General features: G+C 47.2%; 2 protein-coding genes across 6 annotated transcripts in view; one reads left to right on the top strand and one right to left on the bottom strand.

The window, feature by feature from the left end:
* The first annotated feature begins 1,529 nt into the window (after positions 1-1,529).
* LOC127055058 (leukotriene C4 synthase-like) lies at positions 1,530-26,090 on the top strand. Of its 3 annotated transcripts, none has more exons than XM_050961637.1 (5): positions 1,530-1,848; positions 12,813-12,912; positions 14,652-14,722; positions 15,589-15,670; positions 25,764-26,090. In XM_050961637.1, exons 1-5 carry the CDS (start codon positions 1,791-1,793, stop codon positions 25,804-25,806), a joined length of 354 nt encoding a protein of 117 aa, XP_050817594.1. In that variant the 5' UTR covers positions 1,530-1,790; the 3' UTR covers positions 25,807-26,090. The 3 variants fall into 3 exon arrangements, with proteins under 3 accessions (XP_050817594.1, XP_050817595.1, XP_050817593.1); XM_050961638.1 differs by lacking the exon at positions 25,764-26,090 and adding an exon at positions 18,361-19,260; XM_050961636.1 differs by lacking the exon at positions 25,764-26,090 and adding an exon at positions 16,560-17,263.
* The window catches only part of MGAT4B (alpha-1,3-mannosyl-glycoprotein 4-beta-N-acetylglucosaminyltransferase B), a 103,724-nt gene continuing 96,993 nt past the window's right edge, over positions 19,362-26,092 (bottom strand). For all 3 annotated transcript variants that reach the window (XM_050961565.1, XM_050961563.1, XM_050961564.1), the window contains 2 exons: positions 23,181-23,293; positions 19,362-20,589 (listed from right to left, as the gene is read on the bottom strand). In XM_050961565.1, coding sequence (XP_050817522.1) covers positions 20,566-20,589; positions 23,181-23,293 — 137 coding nt within the window. In that variant the 3' untranslated portion in view covers positions 19,362-20,565. The remainder of the gene's footprint in view (positions 20,590-23,180; positions 23,294-26,092) is intronic.

Raw genomic sequence — 26,092 nt, 5'->3', positions numbered from 1 at the left:
CTCAGTGGGGACGGCAACCTGTTTATTTTGCTCTGGCTGGTGCACTGAGTCCATTGGCAAGCCACTGTTCCTATCGTTTATGGAATTTTTAAGAGGCTCAGGCATAAGATCTTCCCTCTCCTTCTACAAAAATTAAGGAAAACATCCTCAGTGGATGTTGGACGATATTTTGTTTTCTTATAGAGGGGAGTTAAAAAGTCAAAATCAATCTCCATTTACATCCCATGTTTTGGAGCAAGATGTTGTTAGCATTTTACTATAAGCAAATTAGGCACTTGTGGGTCAAGGAGAAGCATAGTTAAAGAGTTATGGAACTCTTTTTACCCAAGTTTTACATCTTAGATTTGTGTTTTAGAAGATTCTGATGCCAGTCTAAAATTATTTGTCCCATAATCTTCTACTCAATTTACTGTTCTGTTCCCTTAAACAAGGAAACAGTTGCTCCACTTCAGCAACTAAGGGAGATTCCAAATTAGAACCCGGAAGAACTATGGGCAATATTTTCAAAAGTGCTTTCTTGCACTTTTGCCTACTTCAGGAAAATGTTGCTGTGTAAGTTAAGACCAGAAGTGAATGGTGCCTGTTTTAATATTGGTAAACTACTATCTCTTAAAAAATATTTAATCTTTTCCCATGTATTTTATATTGTTCCAACTGCCCCAGCTACCCACTGGCTATGCTAACAGTTCCTTCCTGAGCTGAGAATTTGGCCAGGGAAAAAAACGGATTGCGTGGGATGTAAAAAGCTGCTGAAAGCTGGATCATGTAATGAGGAAGAAAAACAGCTCTGCAGCCTCCCTAAAATCCCTAGCCCAAGCGCAGGCTAGAACCTGGTCTCTTCCAGGTACAGTCTTTAAGTCGGGGGTTGGGATCCCACAGGGGGTCACGAAGTTATTACATGGGGGTTGTGAGCTGTCAGCCTCCAGCCCAAACCCCTCTTTGCCTCCAACGTTTATAATGGTGTTAAATATATTCAAAAGTGATTTTAATTTATAAGGGGGTCGCACTCAGAGGCTTGCTGTGTGAAAGGAGGCACCAGTACAAAAGTTGAGAACCACTGATTTAAGTATTTCAAGCTGCCCAAGACTAACAGCCCCAAAGAAAAGGCAGAGGGAGAGATTCCAGCTTTTGGTTTGCAGTTTAAGAAAATACCAACAAAACAACCTCTCTGGCTGGTTCGGGTTGGAGGCTCCTGGAGCAGGCAAGAAAAGGAAAAACAACTCCTCTCTCCCCCCTCTCCCTTAGTACCATTCCAGGCAGGCATGCCCTAGTTTCCCCCTTGGCCCCGGGCTCCGCTCCCACCCCTTTCTCCTGCCTCTTCCCCACCCTCTGCTCGCCTCTCTCAGTCCGGCGACCCCCGTTTGGAGCAGCGCGAGTGCAGAGCCCGTGGGGGAGCGCAGCCCGGGATCTCCCCCGCGCGAACTGATAGCCAGGGAGCGGGGCGAGCCCCGCGGAGCAAAGCAGCATCCTCGGGACGGGGCGCCCCCTCCACGCACAGCAGGGAACCCGGGGGCCCGCACGTGAAGGGCAAGACATTGCTTTTCTGCCCTCGGTCCCTAGGGGCTGGCCAGCCCCCAGCTCCCTGCTGTCCCACGGCTTCCCCGCCGCTGTCCAGGAACAGCTCTGCAGCACGCCACGGGTTAACTAGCGCTGCGAGGAGGAAGCACTGCTAGCGCGCAGCAGTAGGTGGCGGTGTGCACACGGGGCAGGGGGAGCAGACCGCACTCCGCAGTCACTCCGCGGCCGGAGCTGGGACCGGTTCTTTGGCCTCAGCGCCCGTCAGAACCAAGATGCTGGACCAGATCGCGCTGCTGGCCGCTGTGACCGTGCTGGGAGTCCTGGAGCAAGGTGGGGTGCCCGGCCGCTTTCCCATTAGCCTACCGCCGTGTCGTCTAGGCAGTGCAGCGCCGGGGGCGGGGACGGGGTTACCCGGCTGGGCGCGATGAAAGGCTGGTATTGTCCTGGGCAGTAAAGGATGCAAATGGTTTGGGGGATGCTCGGGATGAAAACGGTTATCGCCACCGCTGGCATTTGAGTTACAAAGAACTCAAATGACTTTCAGCCCTCAAACCTCCTCGTGCTACAGAAACGAATCCGCTGAAGTGGGCTGTAGCCCAGGAAAGCTTGTGCTCAAATAAATGTTAGTCTCTAAGGTGCCACAAGGACTCCTGGAATACAGACTAACAGGGCTGCTACTCCGAAACCTTCGGAAATGAAAACGCAGTGTTAACTGGAAACTAGCACTTGACTCACTGGCCTTATCGATTAACTAGGCTCCACGGTTTATATTTATATTTTTTTAAGTTGCCGTAATTTTGCACAAATAAAAAAGCTGTGGCAACGTATCCAAACTAAAGTCAGGGGGATACTCCTCAGTGCTTTGAGGAGACTTTTATGGTATTTTAAAGTACGGGCGCACACGCAGAGGTGTAAAATCTCTGTGGCACAGATGTACATTGTCACATACAGATCTATTCCTGTTGCTTCACAAGCAATGCCAACATATTGTACACTACATTCTCTGTAGTAATTATTCTGTTTCTATACAGCTTATTTAAATCTATTAAATGTATTAATGGTGGATGATGAAGCAGAAGAGCTGATAATGCAATGTAACAAAAAAGCCAGTGTGACTTTCTAGGCTGTATCATCACACGCTTCAGAGCAGGAGGCATTAATTAGTCTCACTCCCTGAACAGTGGCTCTGAACCTTTCCAGACTACTGTGCCCCTTTCACGAGTCTGATTTGTCTTGAGTACCCCCCCACCAAGTTACACCTCCTTAAAAACTACTTGCTTACAAAATCAGACATAGAAATACAAAAGTGTCGCAGCAACCTATTACTGAAAAATTGCTGATTTTCTCATTTTGTCTGTATGAAATTTTAATTTGTACTTACTTTGCTAGTTCTTGTTATGTAGCCTGTTGTAAAACTAGACAAATACCTAGTGAGTTGAGGTACCCCCTGAAAGACCTCTGCGTAACTCCAGGGGTACATGTACCCCAGTAGAGAACCACTGCTCTTGGACTCTGAGCCCGTGCCTAGATCCCTGCATTAAATTTTAGGTATTGATAAACTAGAAGAATTCAGAAAAAAGCAACAAAACTGATCAAGAGGTGGAGAAAGTGAATTTTTGAGGTAAGAGATTTTTAAGAAGTACCTCTTGATTAAGCAGTAATGACTGCAGAGGAGAGAGGAGCGGTATGACAGACTATAACTGTCAACCCCTATTTTAGAGACAAGGTGGTGGAGGTAATATCTTTTACTGGGCCAACTTCTGTTGGTGAGAGCAACTTTCGAGCCACACAGAGCTCTTCAGCTCTGAGAAAGGTACTCTCAGTGTCACAGCTTAATACACGGTGGAACAGATTAGAATATGCTAAACAATCTGTTCCATCTTGCATTTAGCTGTGACATTGGAAGTACCTTTCCCAGACCAGAAAAAGAGCTCCGTATGGCTTGAAAGCTTGTCTCTCTCACCCAGAGAAGTTGGTCCAGTAACAGATATTACCTCACGCACCTTGTCTCTCTAATACACCTCTACCCCGATATAACGCTGTCCTCAGGAGCCAAAACATCTTACCGCGTTATAGGTGAAACCGCGTTATATCAAACTTGATTTGATCCACTGGAGTGCGCAGCCCTGCCCCCCTGGAGTGCTGCTTTACCACGTTATATCCGAATTCGTGTTATAACGGGTGGCGTTACAACGGGGTAGAGGTTATTTTGGGACCAACATGGTTACAACAACACTACATACAACCAGTATTTGAACAATATATACCAGAGGTAGAAAATTTATTTAGTCCAGTCCAAGCAGTACTGGAATTAGAGTTAAGAGGCGAGATCCTCAGGTTGAATATCCTGGAGGAGACTGTTGCAGCTATATAGAGAAGGTTGAGTTGAATGGGTTTTGGGGGCGGAGGGAGGTTGTTTTTTTACTTGAGGTAGGGATTCAATCTCTTTACACTATATTTTTCATACATAGCAATCTCACTACAATTACATCTTAGAGTTTAGAATTAATTTGCTGAGAATTTACAAGTAAATCTGTTAATTAGTTTAGGAGTTATATTTAATTTTAAAATATGTCCTTTAAGGAATCTGGCACCTTGTCAGACCATTTTTTTGTCCCTAGAAGTCCTAATAATGGAATGATACAGACTCTTCAAACTTTTCTTTCAGTTAAAGCCAACTGAAATCATGGCCATAGGCCACACTTTTTTGGAATTAATAGTCATTTTTCATATTCATTAACTGAAAGTTTCTTCAAGTAGAGGCTGAAGAATGTTCTCTATACAGAAACTTGCACAAAGAACTGCCCTCTTTCAAAATGGCTTCTATATTGACCATTGTTCCCACTGGGAGTGAGGCTACAGCGTGCCCTCAATTAGCCATTTTTAGAAAGGGATAGACACTACCTTCACAGAGGAGCATTGTGTCATCTCAATCCCATTGAAAACAGTGGGAAATGGTGGCTGTTTTGAAAGAGGGCAGTTGTTCATGAGTTCCTCTGAAAGAGATTTTTATGCATCAGCTTCTGATATGAAAAACTTGTTATGAAAAATTATGACAAGTCCTAATTTCCCATGGGGAGGTAGAAATAATGTAGGTTGGCCACTCACAGATCTCCACAACACTGGACAATCTGGTACTTTTAGGAATGACATGGGCCTGCATGATCCTGCCCATGCTTGTATGTGCGCATGCAAGGTTACCTGGCAAGCTATTTTGAAGCGCACGCTGCCCCGCCCAGGTCACCTTTGTGCATAGTCACAGGGGCAGGGTAGTGCACTCTTCAACATGGTGTCCCCTGTCAGCTAGACAAAACCATGACTGATTTTGCCTCAGTGCCAGGTGGATGGCAAACCTGAGAAAACAGGACCATTCAGTTTAAAACCAGATGAATGGCCTGCCTTAAAGTAACGTGTCCTCAGAAATTATTTTAACCTAATTTGGGCCCCAAACACTATCATGATTTTTAGCCATATTGTGACTATAGGAGAGAGAGAGAGAGAGCGAGAAGGTCATTTTGAGTGCTTGTTTGTTTCCATGTCAGGATTTCTTTTAAATTTAAGCTTAACTCCAAATTTCTTGGGTATTTAAGGCTTGATTGGGGGAATAATTGAAATATCCCTGTACTGTATTTTACTTAGAAGTCAGCTTTAATTCCATTTTAACATAGGCTTGGTCTGGGATTAAAGAAATGTTTCCTGACCATAAGAATTATTAGATGGTGGAAGCACCATTGCTCTACAACACTTAAAATTAGACTGAACAAGGAATTTGAAAGTGTAGTGTAACAAGGTAATCCTCCATTGCCAGTGAGATGAGTTGGCTTTTTCAGGTCTAATTGGTCAATTACTCTGCGTATACGCCGCAGCTGAGGGCTTGTCTACATCAGAAAGTTGCAGCGCTGGTGAGGGAGTTACAGCGCTGCAACTTAGGAGGTGTACACATCTGCAGGGCACCACCAGCGCTGCAACTCCCTGTTTGCAGCGCTGGCCGTACTCCCGTTTTGTCTCGGGTGTAGAGGATCCAGCGCTGGTGATCCAGCGCTGGTAATCAAATATAGACACTTACCAGCGCTTTTCTTGACCTCCGTGGAATAAGCAGGTATCCCAGCATACCTGAGGAAGCCTCTGGTAATCAAGCTGGTCTCCTTCCCCGGTTTGCTCTCGTGTTCCCCGAACCCCGAGCAAGCAGGTCTCCTTCCCTGCGGTTTGCAGGGTGGTTCCGGGAACGCGAGAGCAAACCGGGAAAGGAGACCAGCTTCGCCGCGGTTTGCTCTCTCGTTCCCCGAACCCCCGAGCAAGCAGGTCTCCTTCCCTGAGGTTTGCTGGGTGGTTCCGGGAACGCGAGAGCAAACCGGGAAAGGAGACCAGCTTCGCCGCGGTTTGCTCTCGCGTTCCCCGAACCTCCCTTGAAGCCGCCCAACAGCGCTGCAGTGTGGCCACATCTAACACCACTTGCAGCGCTGGTTGCTGTAAGTGTGGCCACTCTGCAGCGCTGGCCCTATACAGCTGTACTAATACAGCTGTAACAACCAGCGCTGCAAAATTTTAGATGTAGACATGGCCTGAGCAGAGGAATTCTACCTCCCTCAAAACATTCAGTTCATCTGAACTTGCAATTGAAGACTCAGGTTTTGTACTATCTCACCTGATTTTTGTCATTGTAAAGATGCTGGTCATCCCTGTGTAGTTAAGGTCTCAAAAACAGTTTCAGTACAAAGAGTAATTTGCCGCTCTTCTAAAATAAGGGTGACCAGGCCTTAACTTTTTTTTCTTTTAATTTTTGTGCTGAAGTCAGTAATTGGCAGTGACATCGCTTGTTTAAGGATATTAAAAAGTAAATGCTTAAAGGGGTCATTGCGAATACCTGCCTGATCATTCTGGAGCCAACCAAAATGGGTCTAAATACCCCTGGGTTTAGCCCACTTGTAAGTATTTTGATCACATGCTTATAAATCTTTTGTTACTGTTTGGCTGTAGTAAATTGCTTATTATTTAGGTTTTTGAGATATGTTTAGAGCAGCTGCCCCTAGAATGTCCCTACATCCAATTTCCACTTTGACAACTTTGTCTCAAGGAAAGATCAAGGAATTTTTCCAGGGGCTTTTAGACGTGTTCTGCTGTAGGCTTCTTGCACTTTACAGATGGCATATAGGGAATGAGTCACAGAACATTGGTTTGATACCTACAGGTCTTTGCTAACAAATATTGTACTGTGCCACAGCCTTGATCATGCAAAGTAGCATCATTTTATGCCTAGGAAGTTTGTCTATGGGTTTGTCTACACTTACAATGCTACTGCTGCTGTGCTTCAATGTAGACGCTATCTGTGCTATCGAGATAATCCACCAGCCCAAGAGGCAGTAGCTAGGGTGACAGAAGAATTCTTGCATTGACATAGCGCTGTCTACACGTGGACTTAGGTCAGCATAACTACACCGCTCAGGGGGGTGGATTTTTCACATCATTGAGCAATGTAGTTATGCCGCTCTAATTTTCTCATGTAGACCAGGCCTAGGTACAGTAGCTTTGTGCTATGTATCTGATTATTGTCGAACATGCTCCTTTTTTGAATAGCAAAAAATGTTTGCCTTCATCGTGCTGTTTTGTTACTTAAATGCGATGGTCTCTTTCTGGAACTAACAAAGGCATGTTCTTTGCATGAATTATACAATTAAAAGTAAGATTCATTTATTTGGGGACTTAAGGAGGAGAAACAGGGATCAAAATGTTGTGGACAGATAGATTTCTCCCAGCATTTCTGAGGACGATGCGACAAGGCTGAGTTAGGGCTGTGTGACGGGTTGGATCACAGAAACCCCCTTGGGAACTGCCAGCTGATGTACCAAGACTACTTCTGCCCCTGCTTTCCCTGCCAGCCTGGGACTCCGGCACCCTGTCTTGTTGAGCCAGACATGCCAGTCTGCTCCAGCACAGACCCAGGGTCTGAACCATGTGTCCCAAAGCTGCAGACTTAACTGAAAGCAACTTAAGAAGTGTTCCTGTCTTTAACACCCAGATGCCCAACTCCCAATGGGGTCCAAACCCCAAATAAATCCGTTTTACCCTTTATAAAGTTTATACAGGGTAAACTCATACATTGTTCACCCTCTATAACACTGATAGAGAGGTATGCACAGCTGTTTCCCCCCCCCCCCCGGTATTAATACATACTCTGGGTTAATTAATAAATAAAAAGTGATTTTATTAAATACAAAAAGTAGGATTTAAGTGGTTCCAAGTAATAGCAGACAGAACAAAGTGAATTGCCAAGTAAAAAAAAACCAAACCCACAAGTCTAAGCCTAACACAGTAATAAAATTGAATACAGATAAAATCTCACCCTCAGAGATGTTTCAATAAGTTTCTTTCACAGACTGGACGCCTTCCTAGTCTGGGCACAATCCTTTCCCCTGGTACAGCCCTTGTTCCAGCTCAGGTGGTAGCTAGGGGATTTCTCATGATTGCAGCCCCCTTTTGTCTGTTCCACCCACTTATGTATCTTTTGCATAAGGCCGGAAGCCTTTGTCCCTCTGGGTTCCCACTCTTCCTTCTCAATGGAAAAACAACAGGTTAAAGAGGGATTCCAGTTCAGGTGACATGATCACATGTCACTGTAAGACTTCGTTACCCACTTGCCAGCACACAGGTATCCAGGAAGACTTGCAAGTAAAGCAGCGCCGTCTACAGTCAATTGTCCTGATTAATGGCAGCCATCAAGATTCAAAACCATTAATGGCTCACACTTTGCATAATTACAATAGGCCCTCAGAGTTATACTTCATATTTCTAGTTTCAGATACAAGAGTGATACATTTATACGAATAGGATGATCACACTCAGTAGATTACAAGAGACCTTTTTGCATGAAGCATACTTTAGTTCTATTATACTCACAGTCATCAGCGTGCGTTCATAAAATCATATAGCGTGCAACATCACAGGTTGCTTGGCTGATAGTAAATCATTAAAACACTTAATCACAATTTAACAAAGGTGAAAGCTTAATGTTCAGTAAATGCACACAAATGTCCTATACCAAAGTGTTGAAAGCACACTGGGCTTCTGTTTTTTTCTTTCAGGAAAAGCTTTCCCCTTTTGCCCCCCCTTGTGTCAGTGTAACACTGTGTTTGTCCAGCGATGCATAAAAGGCTCTACTGACAAAAAACATAAAGTCTGACCAGATTCAACTGGCTTCCCTCTGGGAGTTGCCTCTGAGGAAAAAGCTTGAATGTGGGTATTGCAAAGCTCAAGGTGGGTTTTTTGTAATGTATCATTCTAAGCACCACCAGTAGTGTGTAAGCCTTCATTCTTACACTGTGCAGATATTTCAGATCCCTATGGCAGGGGTAGGGGGGGCTCAAGCGGACCTAATTGCCCTCTGATGGTGATGGTTAATTATATAAATACTCATTGAGCACATGCGTTTTCCTACGGGAACTCACTGTTCAATTGTTCCCAGGTGCAAGTAAACTTGTAACAGGTTTAAACTTGGTTTATTGATTAAGCATAAAAAAATGAAACTAATCGCATGTATTATTGCCTGTTTATAGGACTGAATTAAGCATATGTGGTGACACCTGATGTGCTCAGTATTATGCAAAAATCTAGCACTGTGATCACTAGTCTGTGCATCAGGGGATAGCTGTGTTAGTCTGTATCCACAAAAACAACAAGGAGGCCGGTGGCACCTTAAAGACTAACAGATTTGTTAGTGCTAGTCTATGCAGTGACTTTACATCAGCCTGCACTTTTTTGAGAGGTGCCTTGAGAATGACAAAATTAAGAGGAAAAGAAAAAGCATTTACTAGGGGTCTGTGTTTTACTGACGCACAGAGGAGTTGACAGGAATTAATATTTGATTAGATCTTGCTTCTGAAGCTCTCCCCACATATCCTGTGTAAATAGCGCTGAACTGTGAGGTTCATATCATATCAGACATCTGCTCTCTGGCTGTTTTTTACTGAACTCTGTAGCTGAATGGTAAATGGGTGATGTTTATCATAACACAATCAAAGTGCTGCTGAAGCTCTTATTCACTGGTTCTAGCTCTTCTATAAGGCCCCCCCCAATACTATATTTACAGCTGAATGCTGATTAATAGGAAGAAATGTGCTGAACAGATCAACAATTGGATAAGGAAGTGTGTGTTTTTAAAATAATTAAGTAAAATTTATTGAAGTTGCATTACAACATCAGATTATTTAAATCTCTAATATAATTCTTCTTTCCTCCAAGTGTGTCTATACCAGCCTCCTGTACTATACGGGACATGAGCGCCGCTCGACTAATGGCTTTCTCCTCCTTAAAACTGATTTCTGTTCCTTATTCCCATCTGTACTGATCTCTCAGTATTTTCCTTTATCTGAACCATTGTCCTGGTTGTCACTTGTAAGGGCTCTGGATTGGGACTGTATCTTTGTATGTTCTGTGAAGCTGCTGTAGCTTTCCAAAGCCATATAAATGTCTCCCTCTAGTGGCTGCAGCCTAGAGGTGCTAAAAACCCAGTATGGCTACACAAGAGTGAATGTTTTGCAGGTTACCTCTAAGATAATAGATATCGTTACTGACACATTGATCCCATCAGAATATGACATTGGAGAGAGAGAGACAGAGGAGCCCATGCTTACTGGAATTGTCCTATGAAAACAGGGAATTGCATCACCCAGGTTTCCAATTAGGTTTCAGTATGTGTATTGTGTAAACAAGCTTGGGGCAAGAAGGACAGTAGTGTGTGTGTGTTGGGGGGGGGGGATTCTTAACCCCTCTTCCATGTGTGTGCACTACAGCAACTGCATTTAGTGACTTGAAAGCCCACAAGGTTGTGCTTTTCCAAAATGACTTTTTTTTTTTTCATCTGCTGCATGCGTTGCACCTGACTGCTGCCTTAGGCACTGAATTTCGGTAGAACAGCTGAATCTGACCCTGGTGAACATGCTGCTGAGTGTAGCAAGCGGGTACAGGCATCAAAGGAGCAGCCAGCACCCATTCTTAGAAGGCACAGAAAGGAATTTGGCAAAGTTCAGTTTAAAAAGACTCAAGCTGCTACACCGTATAGCGAAAGCAGTAACAATCATCCTTCCTGGGATGAGCGTTGCTGGTCTTTACACAGATGCCAGCTGATAGTCTTTGGCTCTAGCTCTGGCAGCATCACTGTTCCTAGTCCTTGTGCCTGGATCCTGACACTTTCTTATGTGTCAGCTGTCCATTCCCCAGGCTCCAGACAGGGCCGGTGGAACCACTAGTCAAACTAGGCGGCCGCCTAGGGTGCCAAGATTTGAGGGCACCAAAAAGCGGTGCCCAAAATGTCTGGGATGCTCACCCGGCGCCAGCTAAAGGTGTGACCCTCTTCCCGCCGCTGTGCGAGGGGGCGCTGCGGCTTTGATCAGCTCCGACTGGCAAGCTAGGAAGTGATGTCATTACTCCTCCGGCTGCCAGGGGTGCTGCACTGCTCCCTGCTGCTCTGGCTCTGCCCCAGGGCCCCCCCCCCATGCCCAAAGTCAGCCCCACTTGGTCTCCAGCCAGCCCCCGCCGCACCCCCTGCCTGAAGCCAGCCAGCCCCCACCGTCAGGTTATTCATTAAATATGTAAACTAAATAATGAAATTAATAAATTTTCAAGCCAAATGTGTATTAATGCTAATGAACAATGCCACATTATGCAGGATTCATTTTTGAAAGTTTATAAAGTGGGGGTGGGAGGGAGGGGGCAAGGTGGAAGTTTCGCCTAGGGCGCAAAATAGCCTTGCACTGGCCCTGGCTCCAGCTACTTCCTCACTGATTGTGTTTAACAAAAGGAGGAAGTGGGTTTTGATCAGGTCCCTTTGTTCTTTGCTTTCACCCTAAACAGCTCCTTTTTCTTAGGGCTTGAGGGGCAGCGCGCTATTGCCTGTGTCACCAACCCTTCCACTGTTATCATTGGAGTGGCACTATGTGGTCGTGCCAGAAAACACAGGCAGCTCAGGAATTTGGCCAGCGCTGCCCGCAGTTCCTCCTTCAGCCGCCAGGCACCACTTTCCAAGCTGAGTGGGTCAAAGCTGGAGTAGCGCTGTATGGCTCTGTTCCTGCCTCCGCCCCTCCTTTCCCAAAGCTCAGCTGTTGCACTGCAGCCTCACCTCAGGCAGTTTTAATGGAGATACGTTCCCAGGGCAGCCCTGGCCCTTGGAGATGGGCCAGCTTTCGGGGAAGCCAGTTGTGAGAAGCAGAGCACAGAGGACCTGGGGCCAGAGGACGTGTGGGCTAGTGGAAGAGCACTGAACTGGAACTCTATAGATCTGAGTTACACTCCTGGCTCTGTCACTGGACTATGTGTGACCTTGGGCAAGTGACTCTGGCTCTGCCTCAGTTTCCTCATCTGTAAAATGGGGCTACAACAATACTTCACTCTGTAAAGCGCTTTGAGAGCTGCTGATTAGAAGTGTTATATAAGAGCTAGGATATTAATTATTATGATCATTTGTATGCTGTAATCACCCCACACATGGTGAGCATCATTAGGGGCGTTAACCAGAAGACTGGCCAAAACTATTATTAATATTTTGGCCCAAAAATAATGAGCGCTCTTTTAATGTCGTAATTTTTAGGTTTCTGACTCATGACTTTTTTTGAACTTGTGGCGTTGTGAGTCCAGCATTGTTCTAGGCTGTGTGCAGCTGGAGTTGTGGCTAACTTTAGCTTGTTATGAAACAGTATACGCCAGAGTGTCCGTTGCTGCTGCTGCTGCTGGCTGTGTGTGAGATTGCGATGCAAAGCACAAGGCAAAGTCTAAATTGTCTGTGCCATACAGTCTGTTCCATACAATGCACATACATAACATAAGTGGGGTAATTTATTTAGTCCACTCATTAACAGTGTCTGATTTTCATAGACTTTGTAATGAAAATTTAGAAGCAGGGTGGCTATTTTTAGAACTCCCTTAGTTCCAAACCAGATAATGCATGGGGTAGTGCAGGGGTAGGCAACCTATGGCACACGTGCCCATTTCGCACTGCCTGGGTCCTGGCCACCAGTCCCGAGGGCTCTGCATTTTAATTTAATTTTAAATGAAGTTTCTTAAACATTTTAAAAACCTTATTTACTTTATGTACAACAATAATTTAGTTATTTATTATACACTGCTAGACAGAGCTTCTAAAAACATTAAAATGTATGCCTGGCATGCAAAACCTTAAAACAGCGTGAATAAATGAAGACTCGGCACACCACTTCTGAAAGGATTGCTGACCCCTGGGGTAGTGTAATGAGTGTAACATGCAATGTACATCTGTCAGTGTTACCTTCTTTGTTCGTTTCTTCCAGCCTATTTTGCACTGCAGGTGATCTACGCCAGGCGGAAGTACAACGTCTCCCCCCCGGATACAGCAGGCCCACCAGAATTTGAGAGAGTCTTCAGAGCTCAGTATGAGATTTTTCCTTTACTCGTTGTGTTCACATCTAAACTGAGGCTAGAGCCAGGCGCTATGTCCAACCTCCCTTGAGCTCCTGGGAAGACTGATCCAGCCACAGATCCTCGCTGCTGCCTAGCAAAGTTATGATTGGAAGCGCCCAGGCTCATCTTTTGAAGGGGTCATGCAGGTTTCCTTTGAGGTGTAACAAACATTTATTTTGAGCTGTTCCAGCCAGCTCATTAAGTTAATTCTGCCCAGTCTGTGTTCCCGTTTGCTCTGTTGAGTGAAGGGGTGCAAGGTAAGGGACTGCTGTATCTGTAAGAACCCTGAGGCCCAGCCCTTGTTCAATCTTTCCACTCTGAGGGGGGGGTCAGTGTGGATGCACCCACCCTGACCACTGAATCAGTGCGATTCCCGAGGAAACACACAAGGCCTTGGCTCTGGCTCAGGTCCATCACATTGCTAACGAACATGGGACTCTGTTGTTTTCCCAGTCAGAAGGGGAGAGGAAGAATTTGCTCATTTTAGCCATGGTCTGCTTCTTATTTCAATAGAGCATTACAAGAAATAGGATGCGATTCTTGATGACAATTGGAATGCTACTTTCAATACAGCAGTAAATTTTGAACAGCTAACAGGCTGTATTTCCTCACCCAGCAAACAGTAAATGTTTGGACTGTCCGAAATGTTCCCTTGAGTTCATTTAAGACACACGGAAATGCCACCAAGGGTGAAATGCAACAGCCAGTTCCAGACCACAAACCTCTTTGTTTAATTCTGTGCATGGCAGATGTGAGACTGAGACTCAATATTGCATCTTTTGTGGGGGAGGTGATGTGATAATTATTACTTGGGAAAAGTTATTTCTGTGGAAATTGATTCTGATGGATGAGCTGTTTTGATGTTTTTAAAAACATAGATTTATTACTTCATAGTGGAAAACCGGCAGCCCCTCTCTCTAGCTAAGGGTTTAAATGCATGTTTTATAAAATTTGCAATACTCCTGTTTCTGACTCAAATGTGGCATAGCCCCTAGGGCCAGAGGAGACTCTTTTGGCCAAATTTTAGATGAGTTGTCCATGGAATTGTAAAACTTTTCACATTTGAAAGAGGCTCCATGTACTTGCTTGCAGAAGATTTAGTGCCTTTTGCCATTTAAAAAAAAAATAGAGCTGGAGATTTTATTCCCCATTGCTGAGTGACGAATGCCAGAATGCTCCTTTCGGGATGCTGGGGACTTTTAAGGTTGAGCAAAAGTTTGACTCAGCACAGTAGCATGGCACAGAGCAATTCTTAAACACCTACGACTTTATGCTTTAGGTGATTGGGTAATTTCCTGTTAATAATTTAAAGGGGGGAATACCTTACACATGTTTAATTCCAGCTCTGATGCAGAAAGCCTGTGGTTTGGGGCAAATTACATAATCCCTGCGTAGGTCTCTGAAGAGGAGCTTTTGCCACTTCCACTCAGGCTTGGTGGGAAATGCTAATTTTGGCAGTGTCCAGAAGACTGAAAGCACTGCAAATATTGGTTTACTGGTGCTTTTCCCTAGCCTGTGCTGCATATTTGCCCTACAGTGCCGAAAGGGAGCCCATTGCACACAATGCCACAAACTCATCCTGCCCACTTGTGACAAAATATATTTTTGAAACTGAATTGCTAAATGCACGGTCCTGGGAGGGGGTTTATATGGGATTTTGCTTTTTGTAGTGATGCAGTTTTAACTTTATCTTCTCTGGTTCTCCTTAGGGCGAACTGCTCCGAATACTTTCCAATCTTTGTGTCTGTCCTATGGGTGGCTGGAATCTTCTTCCAACAAGGTAAAATAATTAAAAATCCCACCAAAATCCAGACACTGGCTTGGGTTTATAACATTGGTGCACTTACATCAAACTGTGGCTAGCTAATTGCTGGAAGCAAGCAGCGTCCTACAGCTCAAGGATGAGCTGTTTCAACATGGAGAAGTGGGAGGGGAAAGGGGAGAAATAGGCCAGATTTAAATGAACCTCCATTGGTTTGGGCAGCTACATTTTAATACTGAAAATGTGACATGCCGACCGCTTGATAATGTAGGGAGGTCTTTGTGCTTTTCCCAAGGGAGACATTTACATCGTCGCATTGTCCTTTGGCTAGTTAGTGCTTCTAGCCTTTGGAGATGAACTAGTCCCGTCTTCCTCCTACTTAAGCTGCTAACTTTGCTCATATTTGGCCCTGACACGCAGTAGTTCCTAAAAGGCTCAGGCACTGTACTACTATTCATTTATTTCTCCTAAAGAGGGAGGGGTGTGGGAATACAGCTTGTAGCCTGGGGAAAAAGCCATGATTACCCCTCCCAGCAGGGGTGGCAGGTTTCCTTCCCCCCATAGCCCCATCCCTTCCTTCCCCTCCAAGCCCCAGGCCCTAAGCTGCCCCTGAGGCCCCACTCCCACGTCGCCTCTCCCCACAGGCTCTGCCCCCTTTTACTTGTCCTTATGGTCAGTAAATGGTGGGAGGGCAATGGGCCCCTGCCTCCCAGGCAGCACAGGATGCAGTGGGCAGGTGTCTCACTGTCAATTTGTAATTTTGATTTTGCTGAATTGTTCTCTGCCAGTTACTTGTCGGCCTTTGTATCCCTGCTTTCAGACCCTGGCAGTGAAGCATTTGGGGCACTGCCCAATAATAATTTTGGTTTGTGCTTCACGTCTAGGTGTGGCTGCAGTCTGTGGGCTACTCTACCTGTATGCTCGGTACCAGTACTTCCAGGGATACAGGCTGTCTGCCCATGGAAGGTGAGTAAGTAGCCAGGCATGAAAGCAGGTGGGTGAAAGTGCCCAAGGAGCCTGCCTTCTACACATTAAAATCAGTTGGAGGCAGGTGCCAAAATACCTGAAGAGGCAGCTCTGGGCCTGTCTCCTTACCCCCTTTGCTGTTAGAAACCCACTGCTGCTATTAATTTCTCCCTGCCGCCCCTGGCAACAGCACCATGAACATGTTACCAGTTCATCAAGTAGGTCTAAACCAAACTGCAGGAGTTCTCTGCACTGGAGAGTACCAATGGGCAGTGCAGTTCCTCTAAATGAAGAGTACATCTATCCTGGGGAATGCTCGCAGTCCATAACACTCAATCTGCACTTGAGGCTGACTCCATGGTGCTTAACACTAACTCTCGCCAGCTGGCTTTATGGCGTTAAACATAGTGCTACTGAAGGTTACTCGTTTGAGACAAAGGTTATAACAAAGTAAGTGGATTCTGTACTGGCTGAAGGGATTTATGCATGCTAAAGCCAACACAAAAGTTTCCTGTTAAATAACTGCCTGGCCCAGCCTCTCAATGCCTTACTGAGGTTGTGCGTCCCACCTTGTCACCCACAAGCACTTGTGAAGCCGGCTGTTCTAGCATGCAGCGTCTTCAGTGTCACAACCACCTATGCAAGAGTGAGGGTCTTACTATTTGTCAGTGGTGAAGATGCCTTGCTAGGCTGCACAGAACTGAAAATAAATAGCTTAAAAACACCCTGGATTTTTGAGGGCAGGTGGCTGTTTGCAAAGCCTGTTACATAAAAAAATCATTCCTGTCAGAGGAGGTCATTGTTCTCTTTTAATGAACGTATTAACGCTGCAGTAGCAATAGCCCAGGGTTGACTATCCACAAGTTAACTGTGTTTTCTCCTCACACAGATTGGGGCCCATGTACTTCAGTGCCAAAGTTCTGTGGATTTTGATTGGTTTGTCCATAGCTGGGCTCTTGGGTCACTTCCTGTCTCTGAATTCTTTTGTGGGGAGAATGGCAATTCCAAGCAAACTGCAACTGCTCTTCCGGTGGTAAACAGCCCCTGTGACTGCTGAGTTGTGGGTTTAGCTCAGCATCTCCCATAACTTCTCCAGGCTGATGAGAATTTAACCTTCACTTTCTTCACACTTAAGCAGTTCAAAAGAGAGCTAAAAAGCACAAGCGTGCTGTGGCTGAAGAGACCTAAAATACTCCCAAACTTATGTTCAGACACTTGTCCCCTGCATCAATTCTCTTCCCTTAATGAGAGGGAAGAGGGAGAAAGTGGTTCTCTCCCTCTCCCCACCCCAAGTTATACACAGCAAGTGCCACTTATCAGGAAACAGCTTTAATCGCAAGTGGAGAATAGAGCAATGCTACAGTAATTTCCCTCATTTGGCTTTTAAAATGCCTTCTCTTCCCCCACTAAAAGTTGTGCATGTGCATGTAGAAAAGCACAGGCTTGCTCGAGAAGCTGAAGACAGATGTGATTATTAGCACATGCTTTTCTTCCTTCCCATCCCATGCACCCAGCTGAAATTAAGGATTTTGCCACTAGAATCAGCTTCTGTTGGATGTTGCTTAAGCTAATAAAAAGAGGATGTTGTAATTCTCAACTGTTTCTTCTATGCAGCAGGTAGCAGTACTTCAAATAGAGTATTAGAAAACAGTGGGAGGCAAGGTCTAGACCACCTGCTTCTAGGACATTTGTTCATATAATACTTTAAACGCTGTTAGGCCCATGTTTTTCTAATGGCTTGTGGCATTGAGCACCTAAGCTGCTAGGAGCACCCTGAACTTCAACAAAGGAGAGCCGAGCAATCAAACTGGGCACTCAAAGCGCAACAATAACTGAAAAAGACGAGCCTTAATTTCCATGGCCAAACCAAGAGCTGTCACAGTCTTTAGCCTAGAGCAGTGGTCTCCAGCGTTTTTACGCCCAAGATCACTTTTTGAATTTAAGGGCAATCCAGGATCTACCCCGCTCCTTCCCCAAAGCCCTGCTCTCCTCCCCGCCACTCACTTTCTCTGGACTGGGGCATTCGCAATGTGGGAGGGGGCTCTGGGCTGAGCCTGCGACGGGGGCAGTTGGGGTGTAGGAAGAGGCAGCATGTTGGGGTGCAGGGGGTACAGGCTCTGGGAAGGGGCTCAGGGCTGGGGGTGCAGGAGGGAGTACGGGATGCTGGCTCTGGGAGGGGTTCAGGGCTGGAGGTATTTGGGGCTGGCTCTGGGAGGCTGCAGGTTGGGTGGGGAAGAGAAATGCTGGTCCAGCATAGCTGGGCCTGCTGTACTCATACTACGCCTGGTCTTAATGCTGCAGAGCCATTCAGAACCTGCCCATTGAAGGGGGTGGAACTTACTTCGGGCAGCTGTGACCCCATGCCGCTCCTGGAAGGGACCAACATGGCTCCGCGGGCTACCCCTCTCTGCAGGCACCCTGCACAGTTCCCTGTTCCCGGCCAATGGGAGCTGTGGGGGCAGTACTTGCAGGCAGAAGCAGTCCGTGGAGACCCCTGCTCCCTCTACCCCGAGGCCACACTTGGCAGCTTCCGGAGATCACAACTGACTGGGAGAGGCTCCAGGACTGACCAGTCGATCACAGTCGACTGGTCAGTGAGCACTGGCCTAGAGAGTCTATCTTGCTAATATTGGATAGCCCTGATCTGAGGTAGATCTGATGTTCGCAAGAACCTAAACTTTGTCTGACAGAATTGTGGATCCTTCTGCACAACCTATGGAGTGAGAAAGCTGCTAAATTAGCAGAACTCACTATATCTCAGGAAAGAGCCTGTGACAATTCTACCCTCCTTTTGGGTCCTCTGAAGATAGATTTTAATTATGCCAGTGAGTTAGATTAAGCAAGTATCAGTTAATACTGCTCAGAACTTACACCTGCAGGCATGGCCTTGTCAAATTTTTCATCCACCTAATGTTGCTGACCTTTGCTGAACTACAAGCTGCCTCAAACATTTAACATTTTTACTCTGTTGTAGTTACTTCTTGCTGCACTTACCTGTGCAATGGGAAACATACACAGGTTTTCTGCTATCCGAGTCAATACATTTGTCATAGGACAGTCCAGGGGTGCACTGCATACACAGTTGGTGAGTGGAGACAGAAAATAGCCAGAAAAGATGAAGAGATAGTTTCCCAAACGTACAGCTTTAGATATACTGGTTTGAAGGGGAGGAACACACAATACTTCAGCAATTTTCTTCTTTTATAACCACACTTTAAAAGCAAAGGCCATTCAAAGAAAGGCTCTCTCCTAATCCAACAGAAACTTGCATTGGTTTTAATAAGTGAACTGAGGAGGGAGGAATTAAGCCCCTCTACCTGGATACAGAGCCACTGAGGATGTTTTCAGCATCAGGTGGCCCTTGTCAATAGTAGACTAGTAAGGAAAAAAAAAAAAGGCACATTTTACATATTACAATGAGTGAGAGTTTAGCAATGGTTCCTTTTCCTACTATATGCAGAGCTGCACTACAGTCTGTTCAGTTATGCAACTACAGCAACCTGCCTGTAAAAGCAGGGCCCCTGGAACTGGCACCAGTGCCACGAGGAGCACTACCTTGGCTAATTTATAACCCTATTCAACAGTTACACTGCTTAGCCATGGAAAGGGAAAGCAATTTTACAGTCTGCAAGTCAAATATGAAGAGCCTCTTGCTAGAAAGTTAAAACCTGAGTGAAGACAAGGGCAAGGATTTTAAATTTAATTAAACTTTATTACAGTGCACATTATTTTTAATATATATTTATATAGAGATGTACTTGAAAAATCAAATGTATCCAATAATAAAAAATACAGCACATTAAAGTAGTATTATGCATTCCAGTGTATAGCTGAAGAGACATTGGGATTTCAGAAAAAACTTCTGAGAAATTACATGACTCCCGACCATTTTAGAACTGGGCTTCTTATTTTCAAAATTCACATCAACCAGTAACTGAAATATTTATTAAAAAGATGGATTTTGCACTCAAAATCTCAAGGCGTGAAGACACTGGGGCCCTCAACATAAGTTTTATTCAGGGGCCGTGTTCAACCCTGGCAGGCACAGTGTGGTTTAGTATTTCCCTGCCATTCCGATATACGTAATCCCCTCTGGCAGAACCATAACCCTTCCTGGACCAAGAGGAGAGCTCCATCTTCCTGCTCACTTAATCCTCAGCTGTAGCCCTGGAGGAACTGCCTTTTGCTGGGGCAAGGGGAAATGAAGTGATTCAAGCTGTGATTGTTTTCCCCAATACACCTCAACCCTGCTCTGCAGTTGGTAAGGGGAATTCAGTCGCCCAGAGCCAAAAAACTGTCCCTCTCCACTGCTCTGGCAATAGGGCTACCATGCCCCCCACTCACCCACCATAGCTAGGGTCTGCCCTTTCCTGGGCTGAAGATACGTTTGGCCTTCCTGCTCATTAGATCCTTCGATCTGTAAGCATGCCAAACTATGCTGTAATGTGACCCAACTGCTACATTCAGGGAGCCATATCCCTGAGAGGATGAGTGAGAGTGTGGTCCTCGCCCAGGGGAACAAACCAAACCTTTAAACTAGGATTATTTTCCCTTGGTCTCTATACAGCAAGAGCGGACAGTATGACCACCCCCCGCAAAGTCAGCTGCAGCCAACATGTGCCAGTGCGGGCACTGGTGTTATCTTGTTTAATTCCAGCCAGCACCCACCTATGGAAAGGTTTCCCCTCCATGTAGTCTGTTGCAGAGCTTGCCAGGATCTGTGTATTTTGACCACAGATTTTTTTTTTCCTTTCTGGCTTGCAGCAGGTGGTGGTGCGCTGCATGCAACACTTTCATACTGTTTGCATACTGAGGGAAGGGAATAAAAGGGAGCGGAAGATTGGGAAAAGGGACTGAGCAACTCCTTTGTGCATCCACCCTTCGTCCTGGGAATTTCATTCTGCTTTTTTCAGAAAAATCTGAAAAGATAGAATGGGGGAGAATAAGAGACAGGAAGCAAAAGGCCTCAGGGTAGGGCACTTTCTCAGGTAGAAAACTTCCAGGCAGTCCCCACGCTAGCAGGGAGAGAGGACATGAGGGTGAAGACACCTATGAAGGGCATTAGAATGAGGGTGGGTTTCTTCTGCTAACTTGTTGCTGACAAGACACCATCTTGAGGTGATACCAGAAGATCACGTGACTGCAGCCTGCGACTAGTCTTCAAAGGGCAGTGCACACACCCCTTACTTAACGATGCTAGTGTGGGCACCAGCAAGCAAGGGGACAGCCCCATTTGCAGGACACAAATGATATTAGAGAGCAGAAAAAGCCAAATCCCCTGACCCTCGGGCTATTACAGGGGTCGGCAACCTTTCAGCAGTGCTGTGCCGAGTCTTCATTTATTCACTTTAAGGTTTCGCGTGCCAGTCATACATTTTAAAGTTTTTTAGAAGGTCTCTCTCTCTACGTCGATAATATATAACTAAACTATTGTCACAAGTAAAGTAAGCAAGGTTTTAAAGATGTTTAAGAAGCTTCATTTAAAATTAAATTAAAATGCTGAGCTTATGCCATTGGCCTGCTCAGCCCACAGCTGGTCTGGGGTTCCATTCACCTAGACCGGCAGTGGGCTGAGAGAGGCCTGCGGCCGGGATCCCGACTGGCAAGGGTCCGGCAGCCAGAACCTCAGACCGGCAGTGGGCTGAGAGGGACTGGCAGCTGGGACCCCAGACTGGCAGTGGGGGGCTCAGTCCACTGTCAGCCTGGGGTTCCATTCACCTAAGCTGGCAGCGGGCTGAGCGAGGCCTGTGGCTGGTACCCTGGCTGGCAAGGGTCCGACAGCCAGAAACCAAGACAGTGGGCTGAGAGGCAGTGGGGGGGCTCAGCCTGCTGCCGGTATGGGGGTTCCATCTGCCGGCTCCTGCCAGTCAGGGTCCTGGCCCCGCTCAGCCCGCTGCCGGTCTGGGGTCCCAGCCCTGCCCACATACTGTGGGTACCTACCTTCGCCCTGGTTTTAGCCCATTTTCCTCTCTTTCTGCACTGAGCAGAGGGTGGGAGTGCTGAGCACAGGGCTGGGGGTTGGGGTGTAGGGTCTGGCCAGGAGCCAGAATGAGTGATGGGGCTCAGGATTGGGGCAGGAGGTTTGAGTGTGGAGCACTTACCTGGGCAGCTCCCATTTGGTGTGAGGAGTGCAGGTGGGAATGAGGGGGGGGTGCAGGAGTTTCCGTTTAGTGCTCAGGGTGGGGGGGATGTGAGGGGTGCAAGAGTCAGGGCAGAGGGCTGGGGGCATGTGAGGGGGTTGCAGGAGTCAGGGAATGGACTGTGGGGTGCCAGAGTCATGGCTGGGGTCGTGGGGGGTGCAGGGGTCAGGGCAGGGGGCTGTGTGTGTGTGAGGGGGCAGGAGGCAGGGCAGGGGGCTGTGTGGGAGGCAGGGGTCACGGTAGGGGGTTCAGGGGGCGGGATGGAGTCACGGGGATGCTCCCAACCCCCTGCCCTGAGCGGGTCATGGCAGGGGGCTGGAGGGGATATGCCCTGATTCCACCCTCCTTCCCCAAGGCCCTGGGAGCAGCAAGCACGCTGTGGCTGCAGCTCTGACTCCGCTTCTCCCCCTCCCTCTCCAGGGCCATCAGCTGTTCTGGCACAGAGAAGGAGAGAAGGAGGGACAGGAACCCAGCAAGCTGGGGGATGAGGTGAGGGAGGAGGGAGCTTGGCAGCTGGTGGAAGCTGCCCTGCAGCAGCAGTGGGCAGGACCAAGCTTCTGCCTCCTGCCCCTGCAGGAGAGAGCGGTGGGTGGGGGACGGAGAAGAGCAGGCTGGGCTGGGCAAGATTTTTAATGGCACGCTGCTGCCTGCCGGCGTCCTGGCCGCCGGCCCTGCCCTGCCCGCTCCTGGCCTGGGTTCAGCAGCGGGCTGGGCGGGGCTAGCAGCAGGGACCCTGGCAGGCAGCAGTGTGCCATTAAAAAATCGGCATGCGTGCCATTGGTTGTCGACCCCTGGCTATTAGAACTGTCGTGGGTTTGAAAGGACACTATCAAGAATTTAATTAGTGTTTAAAAGAATACTTGTGTTGTACAAGCCCATTTTCTCCCTTCTCAGTTGTCTGGCCAGTAGTAAGGGGTAAGCACCTATTCCTTTCTCCAAAGGACTGGTTTTAACAGTCACATTGCCAGGAAAGCACTCGCCCCAACTAGAGTAACAGTCTCTCTGTGCAACTCACTAGAACCCCAAGGCTCAGCTTCATATTAAAAGTTCTATACAAAATGCATTGCCACTTAGGGGCCTATCCTGCTCCCCATGGACATCCAGGTGAGCTTTTCCATTAGCTTTCATGGGAGCAGGATTGTGCTTCTAAGACCAGGGACTCTGGATTCAACAGGGTGAGTGGCCTTTTAATTCTTCTCACCTCTCCCTTCAAGGAGAACTCAAAATCCCTCCCACCCCTTTTACCCTGATATCTATTCCGCCTGCGTGGGAAGAATTCAGGGGGCGAGGAGGGCTTCTGTCTGTTCCAGGCTGGTGGAAGGCACTGTCCAGATCTAAGTTGCTTTTTTTAAGCCAGAAAAACAGGTTACCTCACTCAAGATGATCCACACTGGAGAATCAGTCTGGATGACCAGACGGATGGCTTCTAGAGGCCCAAATGAAGAGTCCACTTCTCCTTCTGCAACACCCTTAGAAAAGGAGCCTGATGGAGAAAAGCAGACAGGTCTGGGGTAGAATATCCTCCCAAGAGCAGCTGAACTGAACTTAGACATACTGCTAAGCGCACGGTCCCTGAGGGCTCCCTCAGCATCAAGAGTCATTTTCAGTCTTGTTTTCAGTAACTGTTACAGAGCACTGACCCAGGCCTTCGCTGGGAGCCTTTGATAGATTATGGTCCTGTACAAACAAACCACTCTTACTCTTTAAGCAGCTGCAACATTTAAGTGTTGCTTACCACTGAACCTGTGAGAGGGTAACTGCACGTGCTCATCGTTTTCAGTTTGCACAGAGCACCAAACTACCTGACTGATCCACTCCACTTTCTCAAATGAACGGGACTCAGGGCATTGTGAGGTCAAATATAAGCCCTTCCCAGAATAGCAAACCTTTAAAAAAAGTGATGTCTCTCACAACCAAAGAAACGGGATTCAGAAGTCTAGAAATGCAGAGCCCTACATGGCCAGTAGGTGGAAGTGTTTCATAAGTTAACATTTAATGCAGGAGTCGGCAACCTTTCAGCAGTGCTGTGCCGTCTTCATTTATTCACTCTCATTTAAGGTTTCGCGTGCTGGTCATACATTTTAATGTTTTTTAGAAGGTCTCTCTCTACAAGTCTAAATATTATATAACTAAACTAGTGTTGTATTGTAAAATAAACAAGGTTTTCAAAATGTTTAAGAAGCTTCGTTTAAAATTAAATTAAAAAGTTGATCTTACGCCACCGACCCACTCAGCCCACTGCTGGTCTGGGGTTCTGTTCACCTAGGACAGCAGTGGGCTGAGTGGGGCCTGCGGCCGGGACCCCAGCTGGGAAGGGTCTGGCAGCCAGGACCCCAGACCGGCAGTGGGCTGAGTCGCTCAGGGTTCCATCCGCTGGCTCCTGGCAGCCGTGATCCCGGCCCTGCCCACATACAGTGGGTACCTACCTTCTCCCTGGTTCTGGCCCATTCTCTTCCTCTCTCTGCACTGAGCTGAGGGTGGGAGTGGACTGAGCACAGGGCTGGGGGTGAAGGGTCTGGCCAGGAGCTAGAATGAGGGAGGGGGCTCAGGTTTGGGGCAGGAGGTTTGGGTGTGGGGGCACTTACCTGGGCAGCTCCACTTGGTGTGAGGGGTGCAGGTGGGAATGTGGGGGGTGTGTGTGTGTGCAGGAGCTCCCATTTGGTGCTCAGGGTGGGGGTGGGGATGTGGGGGGGGTGCAAGAGTCAGGGCAGAGGGCTGGGGGCATGTGAGGGGGGATGCAGGGGGCAGGACAAGTGTTGGGTTGGCAGAGTCAGGGCTGGGGTCATGGGGTGCATGTGAAGCAGTCAAGCAGAGGGCTGGGCGTGTATGAGGGGGGTACAGGAGTCAAGGCAGGGGCCTTGGCTGTGTGTGGGGCACAGGGGCCAGGCCACAGGTATGGGGGGTGTGCAGGGCTGGGGGGCGGGTTTCAGGGCAGGGGGCTGGAGGAGATATGCCCTTATTTAACACACCCCCTTCCCTAAGGCCCTGTCCCCGCTTCTTCTCTGCCTCTGTACGCTGACTCTGCTCCTTCCTGAGCCCCTCCCTCGCAAGGGCCATCAGCTGATCGGCAGGGCGGGAGGGAGGGACGGGGAGACAGAGGAGGGCAGGAACCCAGCACACTACAGGAAGAGGCAGGGGAGCCGACAGGACCAAGCTTCTGCCCCTTGAACCCACGTGTGTGTGTCTGGGGGCGGGGAACGGAGGGCAGAGAAGAGCGGGTCAGGCCGGGCTGGGCAGGATTTTTAATGACATGCTGCCTGCTGGAACTCCGGCAGGCAGCAGCGTGCCATTAAAGATCGGCTCGTGTGCCATAGGTTGCCGACCCCCGACTTAATTAATCTACCTAAATCTTGTGAAATTGAACAGGGTAGTGGAGAAAAGGACACTGTAAGGAGAATATTTAGTCCCTTTATTTTCCTGAACATGTCTGTATGGTGGCAAAAGCCATGAGAATGCAAACAGCAACACAGGAATTCCCCACACAGCACTGGCTACCCTGAACCACAAGTTGGAGCCTGTACTTTGTGAGAAAGGAGCACCATCTCCAGAGATTTTCTTCTGCTCTTTAAGGTGTGATGAAGAAATCGTTCTTGTAGGGACCTTTCCAACCCTAGGATCTCCCTAGGTACTGTATTTGGTCCATGTGTCCACACCAATGTTTGCATGAGCCCACAATACTGTCTGCTCTGCAGAGCAGAACCAGAAAAAAGAAGGTGCAACTGACTTAAAAAAATCACATCTATAATTTTCGCCTCATGGTGAAATCTTTGCTCTCTCCAGCAATGCCCCACTTGGGAACCCTCAAAGCTACATAGCAGCAGCAAGAATCCTTGCACAAGGCCTCTGAACACTACTCCTGTTGGTGCTGAGAGGAAACTTGCTGGAAGTTACTAATGAATGCACCACAACAGCATTTTGCTTAACTGAAAGCCAACTTTGTTCATTCCCTTCAGGTCTGTTCAATTCCTCTTTGCCTGCCCTAGGAATCAGCTTTAATCCTGCTATATTGTTACATGAGAGAGAGAGAGAGAGAGAGACAGAGAGAGAGAGAGAGAGAGACAGAGAGCGCAAGCGTGTCCTGCAGAAAGGAGAATTGTGATTAAAATCCATCCAAGTTTTGGCTCATGGAGAGAATAAAAGCCTAACTTGCTCTACATGACTGACTTTCAATCTCATTTCCAGGCAAATCAGTTCCAAGCAAGGTTTTTAGTGGTCTTTATTCATTTAAAGATCAACAAATGTGGTGCATTATCAGCAAACAGCAGGCCAGCTTTCGCCTTGA

Source organism: Gopherus flavomarginatus, chromosome 7 (assembly GCF_025201925.1).
Source record: "Gopherus flavomarginatus isolate rGopFla2 chromosome 7, rGopFla2.mat.asm, whole genome shotgun sequence".
Taxonomy (NCBI): domain Eukaryota; kingdom Metazoa; phylum Chordata; order Testudines; family Testudinidae; genus Gopherus; species Gopherus flavomarginatus.
The sequence above is the reverse complement of the archived record's forward strand: the minus strand, read 5'-3'. Positions and strand labels throughout refer to the sequence as shown.

Coding starts and splice junctions, on each gene's coding strand:
- LOC127055058 (XM_050961636.1), top strand. CDS start 1,791: ATGCTGGACCAGATCGCGCTGCTGGCCGCTGTGACCGTGCTGGGAGTC. Junction 1,849..12,812: donor GCTGGGAGTCCTGGAGCAAG/GTGGGGTGCCCG, acceptor CGTTTCTTCCAG/CCTATTTTGCACTGCAGGTG. Junction 12,913..14,651: donor GAGAGAGTCTTCAGAGCTCA/GTATGAGATTTT, acceptor GGTTCTCCTTAG/GGCGAACTGCTCCGAATACT.